Consider the following 27,373-nt stretch of genomic DNA (forward strand, 5'->3'; position numbering starts at 1 on the left):
AATTCGTGTTCCCAGATAAACCATTTTTGCAGTATCTGGTAAAGTAGAAAATGGTTTAGTGATTTCTTTCCTGAGTAGAAGATATGTACCGTTGAGAAACTCTCAGAGTTGTGCCCGAGAGGATGTGTGAGAACATTTATTCCGGCATTGGGTTTGATAGCTCAAAATTGTGAACAGCCATGAATAGAAGAACAGTGGCAAATAAACTGTGTAAATTCTAATGACAGGATACTAGTAGCCAAGAAAATGGAAGGACTAGCTCCAAACCGTGTTGACCTGGCATCTCAAACCTTGGAGAGAAAAAAAAATTCAAGTGACATCACAGGGGTACAGTCCCTTCATATGAACTGTAGTAGCATGTCAAAGAGGGCTCTGTATTATTTATAGATACACTACTGGTTAATAAAGAACTGGAAACATTTATGGGAATGAAAAACTTCAAGTTCAAGGTAGTGGTTTCCCCTGGAGTCAGGAAGAGGGTGTGATTTGATAGGGGAAGAGCCATAGGGGCTTCAACGCTATTTGTAACATTTTATATCTTAAGAAAAGAAATCTGAAGCAATTATGGCACTATGTTAAGGCTTCGCAAATCTGGGCAGTGTATCCAAGGATGTTTGTAATGTTCTCTGTATATTTTTATTCGTCTGCGAACCTATTCCACAAAGCTCTTACACAGGGCTATCTTTGCCTGCCTCTGTTCTAAAGGCTTTCTGGATATTAACTCATGTAATCCTCACAGCCACTGTCTGTTGTGTTATTAGCCCCATTTTTACAGATGAGGAAACTGAGGCACCAAGTGATCAAGAATCTTGCCCGAAGTCACACATCAAGCAAATAGGAGAGCTGGGATTACAACTCAACCAGTGTGGCCCAAGTCCACACACTGACTATGTGTGCTGTATTTGATTTAATTTACAATTAAGTAAGGAAAATCATTGACCTGGGATGGGAATCCTTGGCTCAGCAGGTCAGGTACCTTCCATCCCTGGGAGACAAACCACGGGGTGAAGCACAAGAAAGAGTTTCTGGGACACAGGGTGAGATCCAGGAAACAGAAGGCATAGACCGTGAAGTGGAATTTTGTGGCAGAGGGTCAGCGAATATTCCTTGATGTCTTCTGGCAAGGGCTACTTGACTGGGTCTCAGCTTGCTGCACTGTGGGACTGTATTCCAAGAAAAACACTGTTTCCTAACTCTTGCTCTCTTTATAAAACAAGCAAAACAATGTGGCAAATCCAGTCTGAGCTTGGGTGCCAAATTGGGTGAGTTTGGGTCCAGCACTTTCCAGGACTTGCTGGCAATATCATTTAGAAACCTTGGAGGAAGTTGAGATCAGGGTGAGAGGAGAAGGCCCTGTCTCAGCGAGCTCACAGCCAGGAATTCCAGAAAAAGCCTCCAGGGTCATTCAACACACAGTCCTCCCAACAGGACACAAATACGGGAGGTGCCAAAAAAATGTATACACATTTTAAGCAAGGAAAAAACTATTAAAATTTTAATACTCAATATATACAGATAACAAAAGATGAATACAAGTCATGTTTGACTTCTGCAATTACAAGAGATGTGTGCTCACTTCGACAGCACATATACAAGAGGTGCTCAAAGTGGTTCCCATCAGCATCCAGACACTTCTGATTACGGTGAACTACTGCTTGAGCAACGTTGACCAAAATGTCCGCTGGTATACATTTTTTTTGGCACCCCCAGTATTTATTGAGTATATGATCTGTGCCAGGTCCTGGGGACTCTACAGAAACAAGACAGATGCTTTCTCTGTCATGCAGCTATCAGTCCAGTGGGGTTGATGGTGTAGGGAACAGTGGCAGAGGGAACAGCATGAGCAAGGGCACATAGGTGGGAAATAGCTAGGTATGTTCTAAGAACTGAAAAATGGCCAGCATGGCTGAAGGAAATAAAAAAAGATGGTAGGTGAGTGTGATGACAGATGGAGCTGGGGAAGCAGACAGGGGAGAAGTCATGAAGGGCTTAAAGAGGACACTGGAAGGTTTACAGCAGGAATAGCAGGGACAAAGATCTAATTTACACAGCTTCTTGTTGTGGTGCCCACCAGTGTCACGACTCACATATTTAGCAAACAATTTTACTCTTCACTTGGCCCTGTACTGGGTGATACTGGGGACCCAGAGAAGAAACTCACCCCACTCCCTGCCCCACTTTGGTGGGGGGAACAGACACGGTCTGTGATAGGTGTAATAATGCCCCTTTCCCAAAGATGTCCACGGCCAAATCACAAGAACCTGTGAGTATGGGACCTTACATGGTGAAACGGGCTTTGCAGATATGACTAAGTTAAGGATCTTGAGATGGGGAGATGATTCTGGATTATCTGGTGATCTCCATGTAACAACAAGGGTCTTTTTAAAAATATATATTTTATTTTTCCCCCCTTTCTTCCGCCTTTCCCCCAAGACCCCCCACTCCGGTTCAAGCCATTGTTTCTCAGTCTAGTTGTGTAGGACACAGTCCCTGGACCATGCTGGTGTTATGAGCCTTGCGCTCCACCCGCCCCCGCCCCTAGGCAGTCGGTCACCGGTCGTCATTCATCGGTCACTGGTCGGCTTCTCACAGAAGCTCTCGCTGACTGCCGGCCACTCACACTGGCCACCAGCCACTCATGGCGGCACATGGTAGTCCGAGGCAGTACACAGCAGCTCACGCTGCCCACTGACCACTCCTGGCAGCACACGGTAGCCCGAGGCAGCACAGCAGCCCTTGGCAGTCCTCGCTGACCTCCGGCCTGCTCACTGCAGCCCAGCTCCAGGGAGAGGAGTTGTTCAAAATCTTCGCTGTAGAGGGCGCAGCTCACTGGCCTATGTGGGAATCAAACCAGCGACCTCGGTGTTAGGAGCACAGCGCTCCAACCACCAGAGCCTCAGGGTGGGTCCACAACAAGGCTTTTTATAAAAGGAAGACAGGAGGATGAGAGTCAGAGGAGATGTGACCACAGAAAACAGCAAGAGAGAGATTGGAAGACGCTATGCTGTAGCTTTGAAGCTGCAGGAAGGGGCCACGAGCCAAGGGATGCCGGTGATCTCTCGAAGGTACGAAAGCAAGGAAACATTCTCCTTTAGAGCCTCCGAAAGGAATACAGCCCTGAAGACACCTTGATTTTTAACCAAATAAGACCCATTTTGTACTTCTGACCTCTAGAACTGCAAGATAATGAATTTGTGTTTTAAGCCATTAAGTTTGTGATACTTTGTTGTAGCAACAATAAGAAGCAAATACACAGCTCCAGACCATCGCAATCCTGGGTGATATATGCCAGAATGGTGGAAATTCTAGTCAGTATAGGGACCGAGGAGGGGATACTCTTAGCCCAGCCTGGGGAACAGGGAAGGCTGGGCAGCTTGGGAAATGATCAAACTGCATCTTGAAAGATTTTGATGGAGCTTTACCAGGCATAGGAGAGACGGCCTTCCAGGCAGAGGAATCAATGCATACAAAAGAAAGTTGGAGCCATTCAGAAGTGAAAGCCTGGAGCCCAGGGTGGGAGAGGGGGACTAGGGAGACATGAATCAAGAGAGTTCAACTGGGCCATTTGTGAAGGGTCAGAGAGCTCACCCTGCAGGCAGTCGGGTGTGAAGGAGTGGGGGAAAGGAGGTGATGAGCAGGGTCATAATCAAGTATTAGAAAAACACCTGTGAGATTGAAAGTCACACAGAAACTGTCAATGATGCAAGGAGAGGGAGGACAGTGTGCCAGAAAGAGAGCATAGCATTTATTCATAAACTCATTGGTTCACGAGGATTTTTGGAGCGTAGATTCAGGGCCAAAAAGAACGTTGCACGACGCCTCAGAGTGTGGACTTTGGATCCAGCCTGCCAGGGTTCAAATCCCAGCTCTGCCACTTATTGGCTGTAGGACTACAGGCAAGTGATATAGCTTCTCTTATTTGCCTCATTTGTAAAACGGGGACAATGATGGTAATTACCTCACAGAGGTTCTGTGAGGATAAAATGAATTGTTATTTATAACATATAATGTGCTCACGATAGCACCTGCCACATTCTCTGTGCTATAGAACAGGTACTATATATAGTGCATATTAGTTTCCCATTGCTGCTGTAAGAAACTACCACCATCAGTAGCAGTAGTACTAATACTATGAGTATTAATTGTCTGAATACTATGAATATTAATTGTCTGAATACTATGAGTATGAATACTACTCACTGCCCAGAACTCTGACCATGAAAAAGGTGAGGAGATACATGGGGGAGAGTTCAGAATGTTTTAGTGAATAAAATGAATGAAGACTCAGAGAAGTGAGGTGAGAGGGACAGAGACCCAGATTTAGGAGAAAGACTGTCTTTGTTTCCTGCTGCTGCTGTAATAAATTACCACAAATTTTGTGGTTTAAAACAACACAAATGGATTCTCTTACACTTCTGGACATCAGAAGTCCAAAGTGGGTCTCACTGGGCAAAAACCAAAGTGTCAGCAGAGCTGTGTTCCTTCTGGAGGCTCTGAGGGAAGAATTTGTTTCCTTGCTTTTTTCAGCTTCTGGAAGCCACCCAGGTCTCTCCTCATGGCCCTGCATCACTTTGACCATCTGTGGTCACATCTCCTTCTATCACCCCCTTGCCTCCCTCTTATGTAGATCCTCAAGATTATATTGGGCCCATCTGGAAAATCCAGGATCATCTCCACATCTCAAAAGCCTTAATTTAATCACATCCACAGAGTCGCTTTTATTGCCAAAGAGCACATGTTCACACGTTCTGGGGACTGGGATACAGACATTTTTGAGAAACCATTATTCTGTCTACCACAGAGGGAGTGTTTAAAAAGTGGAGGGTTTACTATTATTATTCAGGTATGGTGAGGGCAACAGATCAAGGGACAATTGCCATTGAAAAGATAGTTTGTTACAGTTCCCAAGAGGAAGGGGCAGCCATGCTACACAGGGCCACACGGGGAAACACCAGGGTTGGTCAGGAGGCAGGAGTGAGGGGAATACATAGGCGAGAGCTTTATTGTGGTTCCTGTAGAAAGGAACGGGCATGGCAAGATAAGCAGGTTTAGGTCTAGCTAGTTTGAGTCCTTTAGGCAGGTTCTGGGGAGTATGGACTGTCCCAAGTTGTCTGGTACCTGGTTTGGGAAGATTAGGACAGGGGAATATGACTCAGGACTGTAGGGGCCTGATAAAGGTGGTTGGGGTCTGGGCTGTGCATTGGTTAGTTTGCACAGGAGAGGTGCACTTACTGGCAGGCGAATGGTTGACTACGCCTAGCAATTGACTAACCCTGGGAGGAGCAGTCTCTCCAGTGTCTGCAGGGCCCCAGATGTCAAAACATCAGAAACACATAGTAAATACAGACGGTGACAGAGACCCAGAAAATGGGGTGAAAGCAGAGTTGGATTCCCTGGGAAACATGAGGTCCCTGGCTTCTCATTTTTTTCTCTTCCATGAGACTCCCAAATCCTCTCTTTATCTATTCCAAGCTGTTTACAGCTGGAGCTGGAACTCCTATGGGAGACATTCCGAAGAGAGAGTAATCATTTTAAAACCTTTGCACACGCAGATCAAAATGGAAACCATTTTCGGATTAAATATAAAGGGTCAGTATGATTCTGTCTATTTAAGACTAGAATTAAAGGTCAAGCAGGAGGCAGGGAGGGGTGGCATTTGCTCCAGGGCAAAGATCACTCCATGCTTGCCCATGTGAGCGGCGCAATGAACTTTAGACACCATGAGCCTCCTTCCTTGTTCCTTTTGGAACTTGAAGTCTATTGGGGGAGACAGTAACCAAGTGGACACACTTGCAAACAAAGAATTGCAAATTGTGCAAAGCATCCTGGGCAAGTGAATGGGTCTCCTTAGACATGGGAGTCTGCGGCAGGGTCCCGGAAACTCTGGTTGTGTGTCCACATAATAGCTATTGCTTGCTGGCCAGGAGCCATGCCATTCATGTGTTATTATCAAATCCTTCAAAGATGTGGGAAGGCTACTACCATTTTATGCCTGTTTTCCAGATTGGGTCACTGAGTTCAGCTCCCAGTTTTCCAAGAGAAGCAGAGTTGATGTTTGCTGTCATTGTCACTGGGATTCAGATGGGGGGGCTTGGGGGCATGGCACATGTAACTCCCCAGGACCCTCCCTTGGACATTCCAGGCCTGAGAATATGTATTGTTAATGAGCCTCCCAGATAATTTTTATCATCAGGGTCTCCTTTACACTTTTTCCCTGTGTGACTGTTAAACTTGACCTGCCCTGTGTCCAGGTATGTGTTGGTATACCAGCCCTGGGGAGATGGGGGCAGCTCTAGTTAATGTAGCTCCTGCCAATTTCCTTCATCAGCTGTTGGTGCAAACAGGTGTGACATCCGGGACGGCTGCAGCTACACTGGGACAAGAGGAGCGCAGCCTCTACACCTACCATGGAAGAGCTAGATGGGAGAATCTGGTTCCCTGAAGGCCTTGGAGCCACCCTATGTTGGGACTTCTTATTCTGGATGATAATACACTTTTCTCTATTATTTAAGCCTAGGTTTGGGTTTTCTGTCTTGTAGCTGAAAGTATCCTGCTGAAGGTGTGTGTGTGTGTGTAGGCAGAGGACTCATCAGGAGAGGGCAGAAAGATGCCAGGATGGAGCCACTCAGAAATGATACTTCAGTTGAATCTTACAGAATGAGGACTTAGGCAGGTAAAGTAGGGATAGAGTATTAGAGAGAACAGTATATATAAACAGAAGCATGGATTTGTCCCAGAAAGTGTATTTGGATGGAACTAGAGTACACAGCAGGACACGTTGCAGTGTAAGGTAAGGCCAAAAAGGCGGGTGGGGCCTCCCACTGAGGCTGAGGGGCTGGAACCTGATCCTGGGGCGGGGTCGGCTCTGGGACCCTTCTGTGGTTGTGTGGGGAAGGGGCACGGGGCCAAGCTGTCCGGAAGGAGGCTGAGATGGCCAGAAGCCAGGGTCAGGGAGAGGAAGTGCTCCTGGTATCAGAGCTGATCAGCTCGGCTGAGGACTCTGCTGCCCCTCGACCCAGCCATGGCGAAGACACTGTCTTTGAGGCATCACTGGTCTCACAAAAGGCAGAGAAAGGTCTCGAGAACCACCCAAGCCCCATAAACCAACAGAAGCTGGGCCCAGAGCAGGAGGCAGGATTCCAGCAGCTGTCAGATGCAGGATGCTAGAATGGCCCCAGTCTGGGGCAGCGAAGCCAAACTGTCTAGGAAGGCAGGCACACAGCAGACCCTCTCAGGAGGCAGGGGGCTTTCCTAAGCTAGGCTGACCCTGTGAGCACCCGACGACATGAGAAGGCGGGTCCCTTGGAGGGGGACGGAAAGAAGGGACCACAGATTGGGAGGCTGTGGAAGTGGAGGCAGCAGATAAGGGGACTGGGTAGCAAGTGGGAAGTGCCACCTTGCCTCGCTTCCTCTAGGAAGTCACATGTGTTGTCCCCAGAGGAGGCTGATTGTGACACCTCACCCCCCTCCCACCAGCTGCCGTTGGTAGGAACCCAGAGTGCCAGGGTCCCGGAGAATCACAAGTGCTGGGAATCCAGCTGAGGCAGCTTGGGAGGCTGTTCAGGATCCTTCTTTTCTGAAGCAGCCACATCCTTCTGGTCACCGGCTGGAGCTGGGACAGGAGCGTCATCTGGAAATAAAGGGAGGAAATGGTAGCACTAGACATTCGAGCCCCCTTCTCCCTCAGACCCAGAAGTCTAGGCCCCCAGCTCCTCTTCCCTCAGACCCAGGAGTCCAGGCCCCCAGTTCCCTTCCTCTTCCCTGGCCCAGGGGTCAGCACCTGTGTTCGGGTGGAACTTGAGCTGTCCCTCAGGGCCAGCGGCTGGGTCATTGAGGCTTTGCTGCTGCTGTTTCCTCTGTTCCATTTGCAGAACGGCCTGCAGGGGGTAGGGGAGATTGCACAGGCAAGAGGGTACGATGCTGAGTCTCCACAACCTGCTAAGTGGTCACAGTCCTTTCTCTATGGGCCTCAGTTTTTCTCCCTCATTGACAGTTGAGTTTAATAACAAAGATCCAGTTCTCCCTCCCCTGTGGTATCTTGGATTGAACCTTGGGACAGGGAAGCTCACTGAACCCTTACCACGTCAACCCTTCTCTTTCTGCCTGGGCCTTTTCAGCCCTCTTCCTCTTACAATCCCCTGCCTTTATTCAACATGGCAACTGAAGAGCTGTCAAGGATGGGGACAATGTCTGCCCTTACTCAAGATGGTGGCCACCACCTTAGTATCTACCAATGATTAAGCATAGAGATCACAGGCCTTCCCAGCCTTTGGACACACAAAGACAAGGGCCACCAGGGACTCAGAAGATGGGCCCAGCTTCCCTGGCCAGTCACCTGCTGCAGCTCTCTCTTCTGGGCCTCCAGGCGGCCTTGGGAGCGCCCCAGAGCCTCTGTCTCCTGGTTGAGACGCTGGGCCTTGGCATTCAGCTCTGCCTCCCGGGCGGCCAGCTCCTCCTCGAAACGCCTCAGCTCATCCTCCGTGTAGGCAGGATGCATTTCCACTGTCTGCCAGGATGGGGACAAGGGGCATTAGCAGGTGACTCTAATCTTGGCCTACCCACATTGGAGAGAACTCTGCTAATGAAGGTTTAGAGAAGGCGGGGAGGCCTGGGCCATGTGTGTGAATGAAAGAGATCTGAGTGGGCGCCGGGGAGGGGGACAAAACCCAGAGAGGGGAGAACAGAGACGGTGTGTGTAGTGGGGAGGACAGAGACCCAAAGAGAGAGGAGGACAGCAACCCAGCGGGAGAGGTAGGCAAAGACCCAGAGAGTTAAGAAAAGTAGCCAGGAATCCTGGAAAAAGGGTTAGGGCTGGGAGAGAGACATATTCAGGACCCATGAAGTCTCCATGTCCTCACCTCCCAGCCTTCCCCGGTGTCTCCAAACTCCTTCCTCTGAGTGGATGCGAGGAACTCCTCCAGAGTCACGAGGCGGTCCTGGTTGGTGTCCACCTGGGGAGCCAGGTAAGAGTAAGCGACATAGCTGAGCCCCCCTGCACCCTGTTGCCCCGCCCATGGCTGGGCCCTCCTCACATTCTTCATCACGTGCTCTCGCATACGTAGACGCTCCTCCTCCATCTCCCGCATGTCATCTTCCTCATTCTTTGGGTCATACACCTTCTCCAGCTGCAAAGTCAAGCGAGAGTTAGGTCCAAGGAACCTCTTTCCTAGGCCACCACCTCCTTGCATACACCACCAGAGAACTTCAACTCCCATCAGTCCTTGGGGCACCCTACCACTTCTAGAAGCCTTTTTGCCCTAGGGGCTGCTGGGAGTTGTAGTTTTCCCTGAATTCACATCCAGCAGTAACTAAGGTGACCACTAGGATCCCTGAGGGGACATGTGGCTGGTTTGGGCATCCCCTGCACCTATGGCTTCCAAGATGCTCACCTCTTTGGTGAAGAGGGCCTCCAGCTCCTGCTCATCCAGGACACCATCACTGTTGATATCTGAGGGGGAGACAACAAGGTATCTTGGGGGACTGAGGACAAGGTTGGTCAGTTCCCTGAGGGACCAGCTGGAGAAGGAATTTGGGCTGATGTGCGATCTGTTTTAGAGGACAAGTAACAATAGTAGCATGATGGCCTCCAGGCTTCAGTGCCATATAGACCCGTTGCTAGGGACAGCCCATTCCCTACTAACCAGGGTCCCGAGAATGGAGTAGATGAAGGTGGGGTTTCACTGGGAACATTCTTGGGGCCACTGTCATGTAGGATGACTTGATCCCTAGCACCTAGTAATATAGGCACAGGATCAACCTCTTTGCCCAAAATCCAGGGGTTTCAGGGGCCTCTGCCTCACAGAGAACCAGGCCAGGACCAACTCCAATTGCCAGAGGAGCCTCTCCCTGAAAAATCCAGCTGTACGGCCACACAGGCCACGCTCACTGTCTCTGCCTCCTCTGCTCACTCAGATCAGCACCCACACTAGTCCTGCTGAAGTGGCCAGAACTCCTGCCCTTGCAAAACTAGCTTAATTTTTAGCTGGCATCTAACTTGACCTTTTTTTTTTTTTTTTTTTTTTTGTCAAAAGCCTTATTATTTTTAGTACATTAAGGCACTTATCTTTACAGCCCAGAATCCAGATTCACTCTGCCTGTGTGAATTATAGATGGCCCCATATGCAACACCCTTTCCCATGGAGACATACAGACATAAGTACTGGTCGAGCAGAGATTCCTAAAGAGTGAAGTATCAGTGATTGACATTCTACCCAACATAATATGGAGCCTTGATCCAAAGATTTGAGTCATGTCAGAATCCTCTAGGGTGAATCAAGCTTAAATACTAGATATACCAAATACATACACTAAGTACAATGGGCAAGAGGCAGGGCCAAGATCAGAGACACAGAACATGAGACTGATATTAGTTGGGGATAAGATCAAGTAGGTCTGGAATTATGACAAGAAAAAAAAAATCTCTGATTGCTGAAATTTTTATGTATTTGTATTTTGGTCTTTTAGATTTTGGATGTATAATTACAGAATTGATTATAGAATCAAATAACTTGACATTCTGCTTATGGCTTCCAGAACATCATTCTCTCCTGTCCCCTTTCTCCTTTGCTGGTTTCCTCTTCCTCCTGACCTCTTCTTCCTTCCTCCCATACCCAAGGGCTCAAGCATGGGATCTCTTCTCTGTCTAACCTTCAAATCTGTCTAATATGTAGCCACTAGCCACATGGACTTTTTAAATTGATTAACATTAAATGACATTAAAATTTCAGTTTATCAGTCCTACTTACTACAAGTCAAGTGCTCAACAGTCGTATGTGGCTGGTGGCTGCCATACTGGATGGCACAGAACATTTTCCATCATCACAAAGAGAGTACTACTGGCCGGCACTTCCTTACATGGATTCCTCCAGTCCCTCAGCTTTCAATGCCACTCATCAGCTGCCTCCACACCTGAATATCCAACTGCCTACTCTCCATCTCCATGTAAATGTCTAACAGACATCTCTAATTTAACATGAACAGACCCAGTTCCCAAGCTGCTCTGCCAAACACACTTGCTGTTTCCATTTCAGTTTTCTTGTTGTTCAGGCCAAATACCTTGGAGTCACCCTTGACCCTTCTGTTCCTTCATCATCCTCATCTAGTCCACCTGCAAATCCTATCAGCTTGAACTTCAAGGTGAATCCAGAATCCAAACACTCTTCCTTCCTTCTCATTGTCCAGCCACGAGCATCTCATGCTTTCTAACTAGGCCCCTCTGGCTTTGGCTTTTGCCCGTACAATCTGTCCTTAACACAGCACCCAGATGGATTCTGTCAACCCTTAAGGCACATGGTGTCAGTCCTCTGCTCAAAACCCTTTTGTGGTGTCCCATCACAGAATTAAATCCAAATGCCTTACCCCAGCTGTGACCTTTGATGGACCAAGTTCATTCTTCTCTGGGTGTGCTTACTATGCCCTCCTCCTAGAATGTTCTTCCCCCAAATATCCGCAAGGTGCAACCCCTCACTTCACTGAGGTCCCTGTTCAAAACAGGCCATCTCCCTAGAGCTAGGCTGTCCAATAAAGCACTCACTAGCCACATAGAACAGATTAATTTAAATTAATAAGTATCTTAATTTCCTTGACATGATACCACAAAAGGACAAATACTGTAGGATTTTACTTATATGAGCTAGCCAGAGTAGTCAAATCCATAGAGACAGAAACAAGAATGGAGCTCACCAGGGACTGGGGGGAGAGGCAATGGGAGTTGTTGAGCAATACGGAATTTCAGTTTCATAAAGATGAAAAGAGTTCTGGAAATCATTTGCACAATATTGTGAATGTACATAACGTACTGGGATGCACACTTAAAAATAGCTCATATGGGAAATCTTATGTGTATTTTACCAGAATTATAAATCTTAAAAAAATTAGTGAAACAAACAAAAATTCAGTTCCTTAGTCGTAAGAGCCGTATTTCAAGTGCTGAAACAGCTGCATGGCTGGCTGTTGTACTGGACAGTACAGACAGAATATTTCTATCTGCATAGAAAGTTCTACTGGACAACGGCTGGTCTAGCAAAACCTTTCCTGATCAGGTTACTAAAAATTGTCTCTAGGCCCTTAATCCTCCTTTCCATGATACATGTCACTACCTCAGATTCTACTAGAGAACCTACTTCCTTTATTCTAAGATGTACACCCCCCATATTTTATCATCCTTGAAATCGAGAGGCATCTTATCATTGATGGTGTGCCAGTTTAATTAGTAGCATACATGTATGTAAAAATTCTAGTGTATCTTACACCTCACAGTCTCTTAGATTCACTGAAATATAGAATTGTCTGTTTGCCTGATCACTAGTTCTGTATGTGTGTGTGTGGGGCAACAACTTTGTTTTGTTCACAGCTGTATCCACAGGGTCTCCACAAAGTTTGGTCCTTAGAGGTCACTTAGTAAACATTTATTGAGCGAATTCTGTTAACAGGTTACAGCTTCTAGGTCAGGTTCTTGGGCACACCTAAGGGGGCCTGGCAAGTCCAGGCTATGTTTCCAGGTAGGAAAAGAATACAGGGGAATAGACTCTGAACCACTGTGGAGAAGGGGCTCCCTAAGAGGCCTGTTTCCTAGGGAGCAGCCTGCCCTCAGTGACAGGGCTCCCAGAGGGGACCAGGGCCTCTGAGAGGGGTCCCAGGCTTAGCCAAGACTGGTTTGCTCAGTTAGAGGATACTGGCCAGTTCTTAGAACCCAGGGGTCAGCTGTATCTCAGAAGAGGCCTACTTCTTCTATGGTAGAACCTAGCAATGTCGACCACCAGTAGAAATAGGCTCAGACCTTTTATCCGGCCTATGACCCACAGAGACGGGGAGACTCTCTTCTTAGCATTCAGGCCCCCAAAAGATCAGAGTCTCAGAATTCAGCCTGGGTCTTGGGACTCCCTCCCCACCTTACCATGCAGTATGAAGAAGGTCTTGGGGTTAAACCTGTTTGGGTCCAATCCATCCAGCTCTTCCCATACCTCCTTCAGCTGGGCTTGGCTGCCCTGTAAAGGGGAGAGCCAGGGGCTCATGAGCAAGAAGTCCGGGTCCTACAGGATTAAGCTAGAGAATCCTTTACCCCCATCCCACAAATGTCATTCCCCTCAAGTAAGAAAACTACAACTCCCAGCAGCTCCTGGAGGCAGCTGGGTACATTGAAAGGGACTGTTTGCCTCAGGGTGTGCTGGGAGTTATAGTTTTTCAGCTACATTTTTATCTTGTGGAGCTTGGAGAGTTGGACATGATGGAGGTTGGCAGGAATGGGGGTCCTTACAGGCACATTGATTTTGGGGTGCTCTCGGTGCCGTCGCTGTTGCTCTTCCAGCTTCCTCTCTGCCTCTTTTCGCTGCTCCTCTCCTAGTGATTCCAGATAACGGCGTCTCTCGTGTTCCTTGAGCATCTCATAGCGTTTGAACTCTTCATGATGGGCTGCGTCGAACTGGGCAAGGTCCCGGGTGGCCTGGGGAAAGGCAGATAGTCACTCGCATCTCACCTCTATGTCCAACCCCTAATCCTAACCTCCAAATGCCCAGCCTTTGACTCCGACCTCCATCCTGTCCTGGGTCTCACATCCTGATCTTATTTCTTGATTTCTATGACCCACTCTTGCCACACAACACAGCCTCTTCTTTTTGTTCAAGAGATTAGGATGATTACACCACAGCAACTTTAACCTCCCTTTTTGAAGTCACCCCAATCTCAGGATCTTAGAGGAATACTCGTAAGTAATAAGAACAACACACGAGATAGATCTAATATGAAAAGCAGCTGGGTGGTAAAGAACAGTCGGTCTCTAATTATTTTGCCCAGAATGCAAATCCAGGCTCTGCTGTGTGAACAAATCCTACGAACCGTGAGAGCTCAGGCAAGTTACTCAGCCTCTCTGTGCCTCAATTTCTGCCTCTGTAAGATGGAGATAACAATACTATACTGGGTTGAAAAGTGTCTCCCCCCCAAAAAAAATTCATGTCCATCCAGAACCTTAGAAAGTGACCTTATTTGGAAATAGGCTTTTGCAGATGTAATTAGGGTGGGTCCTACTGAATTAGGGTGGGCCTTAAATTCAACAACTGTTGTCTTTATAAGAAGGCTACAGAGAAGACCCAGAGAGATACGGGGAGAACACCATGTGACAATGGAGGCAGAGACTGGAGTGACATGTCTACAAGCCAAGGAATGTTGGAATCTCCAGAAGCTGGAAGAGGCAAGGAGCAGGATTTTCCCTATAGCCTCTGAAGAGAGCACAGCCCTTCCAAAACCTTGGTTTCAGCCCAATGGTACCGATTTTGGACTTCTGGTCTTTAGAACTGTGAGAGGATACATTCCTGTTGCGTTAAGCCACCAAGTCTGTGGCAATTTGTTGCAGCAGCCTCAGGAAACTAATACAGCCAGTAAGAACCTTCTTGTCTTCTGTCTTACAATGTAAGACAATAAATTCATGTTGTTTTAAGCTACTAAGTTTGTGGTTGTTATATGGCAGCAAAAGGAAACTAATATGGCTGTTGTGGGGGGGAACAGATGGTACAACAGGGGTTCTCAACCTGGGGTGACTGTGGCCCATAGCGTACAACTGTCTATGTCTGAAGACATCTTTGGTTGTCACAACTGAGATTGTCACACTGTCATCTAGTGGACATAGGCCAGGGAAGCTGCTAGACATCATGCAATGCAAAAACAGAGAATTATCCAGCCCCAAATGTCAAGAGGGCTGTGTTGGGAAACCCTGTTGGCAAGCAAAGAAGGCAGAAGCAAGGTGTCTAGTGAGGAAGTGGCTCTAAGAGATGATGGGAGTTGAGACCAGGATAATGACAGTGGGGTTGGAGAAAAGTGGACAGTTTCTGGAATGTTCTGGTAATAAGTGTAAAACATCTCTCAGGGTCTGAGCCAAGTGTCACGCATGGACTCAAATGGCTGCTGCCATTATCTTCATGGCCACTAGATGGAGCTTCAGTGGGCCAGAAAAGCAGGGCCCAGCTCAGGCTGAGGGGTGTGTGTGTTCTGTCCACTCAGAAGAGCTGTGAGCAGGGGAGAGGCAGGGAGGCCTGGGCTTCCCCTTCCATTCCCCTACACCACACTTGGCCTTTCCCGTTAGGTAGGGCTATAGATTCCATTTTTCAGATGAGGACTGTATTACTTCCAATGGTTACTATAACAAATTCTCATCAACTTGGTGGCCTAAAACAACACACGCTCCGGAGATTCTAGGGGAGAATCCATTTATTGCCTTTTCCAGCTTCTAGAGTTGCATTCCATTCTTGCCTTCTTTTTCCATCTTCAAAGCCAGCAGGCTTCAGTTGTCACATTGCCACCTTCCACTGTAGTCAAACCTCCCTCTGCCTCCCTCTTTCAAAAACTCTTGGGATGACATTTAGGGTTCACCTGGATAATCCAGGATCATCTCATCAACCCAAATCCTTAACCATGTCTGCAAAATCCCTTCGCCTTATAAGATCACATAGCCATAGGTTCCATGGATTAGGGTGTGGTATCTTTGGTGGGGGCCATTATCCTGCCTACCACAAGGGCACAGAAGGGACAGCCCTCACCCCAGGTCATATGAGAAGGACAAAGTCAGGGAGGGATTTGAAACCAGGTCTGAGTGGAGCCTTCCTACACCTCTGCTTTCCTGTAGAGACTCAAGGGAGGGTATTTAGATCCCTCAGGCTGCAGCTGCCGACCTCAGAGAACAGGGGTGAGCAGGGTCATATCTCAGGCTTTGTTCCCGTCTCCCCTTCCGCAAAGCTTCCCTCAGTCCTCTGCCTGTAGCCACCCTCTCCTCACGCTACCGTCTGGATCAGTAGCTCCAGGTCCCGGGCCTCAAATGTGTGCTGATTCTGAGGGTCCAGGTGTTCAAACTGCTTCAGGAGGCTCAAGTGATCCAACTGTACACCTAGATGAAGGGGAAGAGGGGGAAAAAAACCCCAACTCATAGAATGTCCTTTCTTGTAAAATCCCTATCCTGAGTCACATATGCTCTAAAGGAGGTCACAAAGGGCACTAGGGAAGGCCAGAGGACAGCCTGACTGAGCCTGGGGCAATCAGGGAAGGCTTCCTGGAGATGATGCCACAGCTTCCTGGAGATGATGCCACAACTGAGTCTCATGCTTCAAATAATAAGCACAATAACAACTAACAAATAACAAGTAGCACTTACTACTATATGCCAGGCCCTGCTCTAAACACATTAACTATATTAATGCATTTACTTTTCACAAGAATCTTACAACACAGATTCTATGGTAATCCCATAGAAAGGGAAATGAGGCTCAGAGAGGGGAAGTGCCTTATCTAGGTCACCATCTAGGAAGTGACAGTGAGGATTAGAACCAGTAGCTGGGCTCCAGAGCACATGTACTCAACCTGTTACAGGTTGAATTGTGGGCTCTGAAATTCATCTGTTGAAGTCCTAACCCCCAGGACCTCATAATGTGACCTTATTTGGAGAGAAACTTTTTATAGAGGTAATCAAGTTAAAATAAGGTCATTACGGTGGACCCAAATCCAATATGATTGGTGTCCTTAAAAAAAGGTTAAATTTGGACACAGAGGCTAGATGATGTGAAAAGACATGGCCTTTTATAAACCAAAGAGAGAGACCTAGAACACATCCTTCCCTCAGCCCTCAGAAGGAACCAACCCTGTCGACATTTTGATTTCAGACATCTGGCCTCCAGACCTGTGACAATAAATGCCTGTGGTTTAATCCATGCAGTTTGTCATACCTTGTTACCAGAGCCCTAGGAAACTATGCAACCTCCTCCTACAGGAGTTTCCAAGTGGTCAGGAAAGGATAGGGCTTCCGGGTGGGAAGGGAGAGAGTGCACACACTGAAACGTCCACTCACTCACTGAACTCATGTTTCCCAAGGCTTCTCAGGGGCTCAGATGTGAATCAGGCCTGGGCTGGCCCTCCAGTGGCTCCTGGTCTAGTGTGGGTGAAAGACAGACACCCAGGTGGCTGGAATCCAGGTGCCCTGTGCTGCCGTGGAGGCAGCTGTCTGGCCTGGGTGAGCCCAGAGGAGGGACAAGTGCTCAGAAGACAGGCACATATTGAAATTCAAGATTCATTTTTTATGCCACAGATGCATGCTGAGCCCCTGCTCTGTGGCACTATGGCGACCACAGGAACCAGATGGTGACAGAATCTGCTCCACAAAACACCCAGTCAAAAGATAGAGAACAAGTGACTAAGAGATGAACACGTGACGACAAAAGACTCAACAAATGGAGGCTCCTTCATGCAGGACGGTCAGGGCAGGACTCTCTGAGGAGGTGACATCTGAGCTGAAACAAAGCTTAGTCAGACCCAAGAATGTCCCAGGCAGAGGGAAGTGCAAAGGCAAAGGTCGTGAGGGGAGAAAGATGTGTTGTACTCCAGCATTTACTAAAAACACTAATGCAAGCGGGTCAGGCAAGATGGCGCACACGTGAGGATGGGGTGGGGCGGGGGTGCCAGGGCTCAGCCGGGCCTCCAGGCAGCAAGGAGGAAGGTAGACTTGATCCTGAGGGCACTGGGGAGCCATGGGTGGATTCTGAGCAGAGGCGGTACAGGACTTGAATGGGGTGTGTAGCAGTCTAACGGCCCCCAAGATGTCCACACCCTAATCCCTGGAACCTGTGAATATGTGACCTCATGTGGCCAAAGGGACTTTGCAGGTGTGCTTGAATTAAGGATCTTGAGATGGGGATATTGCCTGGGTGGTTCCTAAATTATGAGAAGGAGGCAGAGGGAGATGTGACGACAGTAGAAGGCAATATGACCACTGAAGAAAAATGCTACACTGCTGGCTTTGAAGATGAAGGAAGGGGCTACCAGCTAAGGACACATCACTAGAAGCTAGAAAGGGCAGAGACAGATGTTTCCCCGGAGCGTCCAGAAGGAACTAGCCCTGCCAACACTTTGATTCTGGCCCAGTGAGACTGACTGTGGACGTCTGACCCCCAAACTGTAAGGGAACTGTAAGAGAATAAATGTGTACGTAGTTGTTTTTTAATTTTTTATTTATTTTTTTAAGGAGCACGCAGCTCACAGCGGCCCATGTGGGGATCGAACCAGCAACCCTAGTGTTATCAGCACCACGCTCCAACCAACTGACCTAACTGGTCACCCCCAACTTTTTTTTTTTTTTTTTAATAATACTAAGGTGAGTGTTCTGTTCTGTTCTGTTCTGTTCTGTTCTGTTCTGTTCTTTTAAGGAGGGCACAGCTCACAGTGGCCCATGCGGGGATCGAACTGGCAACCTTGGTGCTACCAGCACCATTCTCTAACCAACTGAGCTAACTGGCCACCTCTAAATGTATATTATTTTAAGCCACTAAGTTTGTGGTAATTTGTGACAGCGGCCACTAGAAATGAATACAGGTATTAACAGGATCCCACTGGTTGCTGTGTGGGAAATATAACAAATATGAGCAATAGATGGGTGGTGACAGTGGGGAAGCGACAGCAGTAATCCAGGCAGAACCCGAGTGGCAGCAGTGGATGTGGAGGGAAGAGGCCAGATTCTAGAGATACTTTGAGTTGCCAAAGGGACAAAGTTCAAGTCCATAGCACAGTGCCTGGGACATAATAAGCAGACAATAACCAGGAGATATTTTTCTCATTAGTGACAAGGGAACATCTACTGTATTTTGCCATGTATCAGGTGCACTTTCTTGCCCAAATTTGTGAGGGAAAAATAAGGAATGTCATTATACAGGGGTAGTACTAATTCCGTATCTATATAAATGTTTTTAATTCTTTTATTTATGCTTATGAGTTAAAAGTGTAACTCTAGAAATCAATAACTATATCCATACGCAAAATAATACCCTGGAATATGATAATCAGTTTTGTTGAACTTAGAACGAAGGTTCTTGGTCTTCTATGATGCATAAATTTTGTAAATTTGTTACCAGTACATAAAATTTCTTGTACCATAATATGTTAAAAAATAAGTGCTAAAATTCCTTTTTTAATATAAAAAACAAGTACGTAAATGTAAACAAATAAAAATTTGAATTAAAAAATTAAAACAAGGGCCGGCCTGGTGGCTCAGGCTGTTGGAGCTCCGTGCTCCTAACTCCGAAGGCTGCCAGTTCAATTCCCACGTGGGCCAGTGGGCTCTCAACCACAATGTTGCTGGTTTGACTCCTCGACTCCCTCAAGGGATGGTGGGCTGCGCCCCCTGCTACTAACAATGGCAACTGGACCTGGAGCTGGGCTGCGCCCTCCACAACTACGATTGAAAGGACAACTTGATTTGGAAAAAAATCCTGTAAGTACACACTGTCCCCCAATAAAGTCCTGTTTCCCTTCCCTAACAAAATCTTAAAAAAAAAAAAAATTGAGCCGGCCCGGTGGCTCAGGCAGTTAGAGCTCCATGCTCCTAACTCCAAAGGCTGCCGGTTCGATTCCCACATGGGCCAGTGGGCTCTCAACCACAAGGTTGTCAGTTCAAGTCCTCGGGTCGCACAAGGGATGGTGGGCAGCGCCCCCTGCAACTAAGATTGAACATGGCACCTTGAGGTGAGCTGCCTCCGGATGGCTCAGTTGGTTGGAGTGCGGGCTCTCAACCACAAGTTGCCAGTTCAATTCCTGGAGTCCAGCAAGGGATGGTGCGCTGCGCCCCTTGCAACTAGTAATGGCAGCTGCACCTGGAGCCGAGCTGCGCCCTCCACAATTAAGACTGAAAGGACAACAACTTGAAGCTGAATGGCACCCTCCACAACTAAGATTGAAAGGACAACAACTTGACTTGGAAAAAATTCCTGGAAGTACACACTGTTCCCCACTAAAGTCCTGTTCCCCTTCCCCAATTAAAAAAAAAAAAAAAATTCTAAAAAGAAAAAAAGTTAAAACAAAAGACTTTTCCCTGAAAGTTTGGGCCAAAAATGTGGGTACGCATTATACATGGGAGCACATTATACACAGCAAAATATGGTAATTTACCAGAGATCAAACCAGACTCTGACACTGAAATAATTAAAACAGCACAGCAGAGAAGGCCAGAGACCATGCCTGTCTGGTCACCTTAGAGCTCCAGCACCCACCAATGCCTGGCACGCAGTAGGACTCACGACATGTTCGGTCCATGGATAAATAGAGTCAGATAGAAATAAAAAGAAATTGATCCCGTTGATCCTTAAAGTCATCCACTAAGGTGCAGGGTCCCCATCTGTAACATGGGAGCCTCATGGGGTGGTCAAGAGATAAAAGGAGAAGCTGGAGGTGATTCTCAATAAAGGCGGCATGTTCTTACACTTTGTGACAGGACAAAACATGCCCCAGCAGTACCAGAACATACCACAAAAAGACAATAAGTGGATCAAATATATGGTGATGGAAGGAGAACTGACTCTGGGTGGTGAGCACGCAATGGGATTTATAGATGATGTAATACAGGGTTGTACACCTGAAATCTATGTAATTTTACTAACAATTGTCACCCCAATAAATTTAAAAAATAAATTAAAAAAAAAAGAAAGACAATAAGTAAACAGCACAGTCCACAGTAGTCAAAGCATGCCAACAACCCAGATGTCCATCAACTGATGAATAGATAAACCAAATGTGGTAGATGCATACAATGCAATATTACTTGGCCCTAAAAGGGATGATGCGCTGATGCATGCTACAACATGGATGAACCTTAAAAACATTATGTGAAGTGAAAGAAGCTTGACAAAAAGGTCACATATTGTATGATTTCATTTATATGAAATGTCCAGAATAGGTAATCTATAGAGACAGGAAGTATGTTAGTGGTTGTCAGGATTGGAGTGGGGGAATAAGGGAGTGATAGCTAAAGGACACGAAGTTTCCTTTTGGGGTGTTGCCTACTCTCAAATTGACTTTGGTGATGGTCCCTCAGACCCGTGAATCTACTAAAACCCATTGAATTACACACTTTAAATGGGTAAATTGTATGGTATATGCATTATATCTCAATAAAGCTATTAAGAAACAGCATGGCCCTGACACACACTTCGACAAATCGTATCTTGGAATGTTAGAAATAGGATGGGATCTTGGAATCTAAACTTGCCCAAACTTTTCTCTTCCAGACACAGTTTTTTTTTTTCTTTTTTAGCCAAGTAATTAGACAACACATATAGCCTCAGATATGAATGACAGCAAATTAAAATCATTCTAGCACGGGAGATAGAGACTAAGGAAGGAAAAAAAAATACACTGGAACCTGTTAAACTTCTTGACTTTCATCACTGTACTGTGGTTACGTAGGCAAATGTTGTTCTGAGGAAAATCACACTGAAATATTAAGGCAGGCGTAAAGGGACATGGTGTCTGCAAGGAACTCACAAATGTGAATGAAAAGTAAATGGAGAAAAGCTTGAAAACTGGAAAATCTGGGTTAAGGGTATTTGAGAGTTTTTTGGAGCTATTCTTGCAACTTGTTTGTAACTTTGAAGTTACATCAAATTTTGAATCACAGGGCGACTGGTTGGCTCAGTTGGTTAAGAGCGCAGTGCTCATAACACCCAGTTTGAGGTTCGATTTTCACATGGGCCAGTGAGCTGCGCCTTCCATAACTAGACTGAAAACAATGACTTGACTTGGAGCTGAAGGGTCCTGGAAAAACACACCGTTCCCCAATATTCCCCAGTAAAAATTAAAAAAAAATTTTTTTTTAAATGACAATCATGATTTTTAAAAATAAAAATAAAAAACCCAAACAGAAAAAACTAACCAACCAACAATAGTTATTGTTCTGGGAAGAAAATTCAATCAACCGTCCATGTACATTTTGCAGTGGGGGTAGAGTGAGGCCCCAGGAGGCCCCACATGCCTAGTATGGTATCACCCGGAGGCCCAGGAGGGAGGCTGCCCCTACCCCACCTGACCCATCTGCCCCACCCCTGCTTACTGGGCTCCTGCTCTGCATCCATCTTGGCCTTGAGCAGCATCCGAAGCCGGGACACCTCCTGCCGCTTGAGCTCGTCCAACTTGGTACGGACATGATGGCTGACAAAGTCCAACTCCCGGCTCAGCTTCCCGCTCTGCCCAGAGAGTGAGGGGGCTGGTCAGGCTGAGACCTGGGAAGGGGCATGCTGGGCAGGCTCATCCTTTCTCTGCCCTCTCTGGAACCTTCTATAAGCTTTATGATGTCTCCTAGGGCTCCCCAGAACCCATGAGACAAGGTCCCAGCCCTTCAACCTGGCATTGAGGCCCTGCCCACCTCTGCAGTCCTATCTCCCGCCACTTATCAAATCACACTCTTGGTTCCAGCATCACTAACTAGGTATAAGCCCCATGCTCAAGGCTCTTTCCCACCTCGGGCCTTTGCACATACCGGTCCTTGTACCTGGGAAGCTCTCCCACCACTGCTTTTCGAGCCTAACCAGATCCTCACTATCCTTCAGAATTCAAAGCAGATGGTACCTCTCTTGGGAAGAATTCCCCCAATAACCCCTTTGGCCCCACCACACACACACACACACACACACACACACACACACACACACACACATGCACACACACACACACACATAAACTCTGTGCAGAGCAGGGTGTCTTTTCTGAGCTACCTTTATTATCACTTTGAATTATGTCTCAATCAGAAGTCCCCTAAGTCTCCCCAATGCCCCCAGGGCAGAATTCCTGGGCCTGGCACTCAAGACCCTGTACTCACCCACCCCTCCAACCCCATCTCCCCTGTCTTTATGTCAGTTATAAGGAGCTGCCAGCAGACAGCTGAAGGTACCAAAATGCTCCATTTGCACATAGTTCCTACTGTCTGAAATGTCACTCTCCCGCCCCCTTACACTTCAACGTCTATACCACGAACATTCCCACTCAGAGTCAAACCTCACTCAGGGATGTCCTTTCCCTAGAAGCACTCTCTCACTTGTCGGACTGGACTGAGCCCCTCTCTGGGGCTTCCCCAGAGCCCTCTGCTATCTCTGTTACGGCTCAGATCGTTTTCTAAAACTCAAGACTCACATAGGTCTCTTGAGCCCTGGGGGTCCATAGCCCTGGGGCCTCTCCTGGACCCAGGTGTTTGGAAAACTTGGGGTGACTCTTCCAGAGGGGAAATTCCAAGAGGCACCAGAACAGGGAGGGGGGTTTGTGTAGGGTGGGGAGGAGAAGCAGGGCAGGGACCTGAGGCGGGCTGCCCTGACTCCTCCCAGGGAACCTCCCAGCATCATTTCTGAGGGATGCTGCCTGGGGAATGGGATGGGGTGGGGTGTGGGTTTGGAGATCAGCCAGTCAAGGGGGGGAGATCCAAGCACACAGGAAGGACAAACATTGCTACAAGGGCCTCAGTGTTCTGTTCTGCAAAACGGGGAAAACCAGGGCTCCTCTGGAGGTGATTTCTCTCATACAGAAAGCACTGCGCTGAGCATTCAGTGAACCAGTACTCACACGCACTTACTAAGGAAGGACTGCTACTGAGCTGGTCTAAGCCCTCTATACATCTAACCTGGGATAATCCTAATCTGAACCCCAGGAGACAGCTTCTATCATACCCCCTTTTACAGATGGGGAAACTGAGGCATGGCAGGTGGCGGTCACGTGGCTGGTAAGTGGTAGAGCTGAGGCTGGCAGCCTGTGCTATCCACTTCTGTGCTTAACCACACATTCTGTGTTCCCCAGGTCCCTTCCCAGTTGTGTGGCCCCGAGAAGCAATTTCTCCGGAGGTTGTTTTGTGAGGGCTGGAGCCACATGGCCCTTTTACGGAACCCATTTCTTCCCGAACTCTGCCCTCTGAGCAAGCGTCCCCTCCCACTGCTTGCACCCAGACACACCTTGATGTCCTCAGCATTGGCAGCCTGCAACTTCTCTCGAAAGTGCCCATCAGTCTCCAGCACGTTGATGACCTCCTGGAGGTACCGGTGGTAGTACAAGCCTGTGTCCTGTGGTGACAAGGACAAACATAGTGGTTCCAGCTGCCACCCTAATCCTTCCCTGCAGATGGGACCCAGGTCTCACTCTCCTGGGTGTCTGCTGAGAGACTCAAGACACTCCTCCTTTCCGTAGAGCAGGAGACCTGCCCCGTGGACAAAGGCTCTGGAACTAGCAGCTCCTGGTTCCAATCCCCTCTGCTCTGTAACCCCATGCAACCTGCCTGACCTCCGGGCCACAGCTCCTATTTCTCCCCGGGTCTGTAGTAGAGATGAAATGAAAATCACATGGGTAAACACCCAGCTCAACACCGCCCACAGAGTGGGTGCTTACAGACACCCTTGTTGGCAAGCAGTGAAATAGTCATTCATTCATTCATTCAACAAGCATGCTCTGAGACCCCTACCATGCCAGGCACCATAGGGGGATACAGCAAGTGAGACAAAAATATCCCTGGGTTCCTGGTTGTAGCTTTGCCATGCATTGGCACTTTCTTCTTCCTGGGCCTCATTCTTCCTAGTTGTAAAATAGGCCATTAAATTCCCTATAGAGCTGTGCTGAAAAGTAAATGAGATAAATGGCCTGGCACGATGATAAGGATACAGAAGATGCTCAATCTACTATAGCTCTCACTACATAAATTGAGGAGCACACAGTAGGTGCTTAATAAATGGTAATGGATCACTCAGCTATGCCACTGTGGGAGAACTAATTTCCTACAGCTGATGAAACAAAGTATCACAAACTAAGTGGATTAGAGCAACACAAATTTCTTCTCAGAGTTTTGGAAGTCAGAAGTCCAAAATGGGTTGGCAGCGCTCAGTTCATCCTGAAGGTTCTAAGGGACAGTCAATTTCCTTGTCTCTTCCAGCTCCTACAGGCTGCCTGCATTCCTTGGCTCATGGCCCTGCAACACTCTGATATCTTCATATATCATCAAATTACCTCTGACTCTGACCTTCCTGCCTCTCTCTTATAGGGGTCCCCGTGGATGAGCCAGGATTTCTCCATCTCAAGACCCTTAACTCAGTCACATCTATCAACACTCTTTTGCCACATAAGGTAATCTATTCACAGGTCCCAGGGATTAGGGCATGGACAACTTTGGGGACTGTTATTCAGCCAAAAGTGCTAGAATCCCAAATCTGCTAATTACTAGCTACGTGACCTTGTTAGGACTGGTAAGATGCCTAGCTAAATTTAAATGTCAGATAAACTATGAATTCCTTTTAGTATATTGCATGGGGTGTACTGACATTAATAATTATTCATTGTTAATCTGCAATTCAAATTTAACTGGGTGTCCTGTGTTTTTATTTTTTAAATCTGGCAACCTTAGCCCTTAGGCAAGTTACTCAACCTTTCCGTGCCTTGGTTTCCTTATCTGTAAAGTAAGGTTAATGTATACCCACCTCATAGGAGTGTTGTGAGAAGTTAATGTCTTTAAATATTTAACACAGAGCCTGGTGCTTAGAAGGAGCTGTTATTATGATTGCTGTTGTTGTAATTGATGTTTATAACATCATTCTGTGCTTTTCATTAGCCTTGGAATAAACAAATTCTCTATCATGGCCCACAAGGCCCTGTGTGATCTGCCTCATCCCCTCTCTGACTTCATTTCCGTCTTGCTCCATCTGCTCCAGTCACAATGGCTTCCTCCAAGTCCCTCTACTCACACTGCTCTCCCCCTCCACAGAACATTTGCTCAGGCTGTTCCCTCTATCTGGAATGGTTCTTCCCTGAACTTAAGATCTCAGCTCAAATAAGCCTTCCTCCCTGACCATCACTCCTGGTCTCCATTCTCAGGGGTCCTACCTTTTCTCTTCCCAGTGAGCTAGGCTGGTCTGTAAGGGTATGGTGCTTGTGTTAGCACCATGCTTAGCTCATAGAAAATGCTTAAGAAATGTGTAGGATGAATGAAGGATAAAAGGACTCAAAGGTGCCCTTCCACGTCTGCAAAGATTTCACCAGGCAGAGGCCTACCTAACTCAATGGGTGTGGACCTGGCACACAGGAGCATGGAATCTGTTCCAGAGATTAGTGACGAGCTCCAGAGATAGGGACGTGCTCATTCCTAGTGGGAGATGCAGCAGGATTTAGGCCATATATCAGGGCTTTGGCCTTGAGGATCTTTCAAGTTTCAAATCCGCTAAGACCAAAGTTTTCATAGCGTTGGATAAACACGTGTTGGAATTTAAAAATGAGCAGTTCACATGCTCGTCCATAATTTAAACTACAACTCCCACGAGCTACATGGAGTGAGAACAGCCCAATTAGCCAACAACACACAACACCTGCTCAAGGTGCTACTGGGAAACGTAGTTCTTTTTTTCTGATTCCCTCATGAGGGGAGGGGTCCTAAAAAACAGGTTTAGGTCTGTGTGTGTGTGTGGGGGGGGGGTTGATGCCGATTTTTCATTTAAAATCTGACCTGAATTCTCACACCCAGTGTCAGGGACTTAGAAATCTGTCCCCTCCGCTTCTCCCTCCCACCTCCACCCCCCAGTTTTTCACCACGTCAAAGCCCTGGGACTGCAAAGAATAGCAGGCAAAGTCCAACCCGTATCCGTGGGGGGAGTATCCACCCAGGGGCCACGGGGATCCGCGGGAATTGTAGTACCACTGCAAACACCTGGCTGGAGAGCAGGGCAGGGCCACTCACGGGGCTCTCGGTCGCGGGGCTCTCCTCCTTGGACGGCCCCCGCTCCAGGGGTACGGTCAGAACAGCGCGAAGCAGCAGCAGCGGTGGCAAGAGGAGGAGGGCTGCAGTGGGCCCAGAGGGAGGCATGGCGGCGTGATCTGTAGGGGCGGAGAGATGAATAATATCTGTCCCAAGCCTCCTCCTTCCGTGGCCCTAGGAGACGGGCCCCCAGCACCGTATATCCCCCCTCTTACCAAGAGTCAAGATTCAAAGCGTCTAGTTTCCCGAGACTCATAATTCCCAGCCTCCAGCCTGTCCTTTCTTAGACCCAGGAGTCCTGGCTCCCTGCACCCTCTCCGCTCAGACTGAGGAATCCGGGATCTCAAAATCAAGCCCCTCTGTCCCAGACCCAAAGGTCCAGGCCCCCAGGCCCCTTTTATCCTAGGACCTAAAGGTGCTGGTGCCCAGATCGTCCTCCTCCGGGAAGCAGTCTTCCAGCCCTCTGGTCCCCCCTTCTTCCCAAGACCCAAGAGTCTAGAAAACCTCAGACCCTCACCTCTCCTTCCCCGCAGAGGGCGTTTTGCTGGGCTAGGACCTCCGCAGCGTTCTTAGGTGATTGCCCCTAGGTCACGCCCACTTTCCAAAGAGGACCCGCCCTAGAAGCCTGATTGGTCCACGCTGGCTCCCGGTCCCTAGGTTTTTGCCTAGTGGCCCCGCCCCTTGTCGAAGTCGCTCGCCTTTTCTCGAAAGACTTTCCTTCTTTCTCGGAAGCCCAATCTCTTAACGACACATTTCCTGCCTTTTAGGCAAAAGGGGAAGCGGAAACTTAGAACTCCCTGTAAACCCGGGGGAAAAATGCGTCAACTTCCGCGGCATCTTGGCGCTTAGCCTAATGGGAGTTGTAGT

General features: G+C 47.8%; 1 protein-coding gene across 6 annotated transcripts; it reads right to left on the reverse strand.

Moving 5' to 3' along the window:
• Positions 1 to 6,723: 6,723 nt before the first annotated feature.
• NUCB1 (nucleobindin 1) lies at positions 6,724 to 27,257 on the reverse strand. 6 transcript variants are annotated; one of them, XM_019741639.2, is made up of 13 exons: positions 27,024 to 27,257; positions 26,489 to 26,625; positions 23,730 to 23,837; positions 21,848 to 21,980; positions 15,768 to 15,871; positions 13,256 to 13,441; positions 12,896 to 12,986; positions 9,390 to 9,448; positions 9,033 to 9,125; positions 8,859 to 8,951; positions 8,336 to 8,506; positions 7,781 to 7,877; positions 6,724 to 7,630 (listed from the first exon to the last, which is right to left on the reverse strand). In XM_019741639.2, the coding sequence occupies exons 2-13, from the start codon at positions 26,612 to 26,614 to the stop codon at positions 7,518 to 7,520; spliced, it is 1,374 nt and encodes a 457-aa protein (XP_019597198.2). In that variant the 5' UTR covers positions 26,615 to 26,625; positions 27,024 to 27,257; the 3' UTR covers positions 6,724 to 7,517. The 6 variants fall into 6 exon arrangements, with proteins under 6 accessions (XP_019597198.2, XP_074172229.1, XP_019597195.2 ...); XM_074316128.1 differs by having other exon boundaries at positions 26,459 to 26,625; positions 27,024 to 27,165; XM_019741636.2 differs by having other exon boundaries at positions 26,447 to 26,625; positions 27,024 to 27,165.
• Positions 27,258 to 27,373: the final 116 nt, after the last annotated feature.

This window comes from Rhinolophus sinicus, linkage group LG11 (genome assembly GCF_036562045.2).
Source record: "Rhinolophus sinicus isolate RSC01 linkage group LG11, ASM3656204v1, whole genome shotgun sequence".
In the NCBI taxonomy this organism is placed as follows: domain Eukaryota; kingdom Metazoa; phylum Chordata; class Mammalia; order Chiroptera; family Rhinolophidae; genus Rhinolophus; species Rhinolophus sinicus.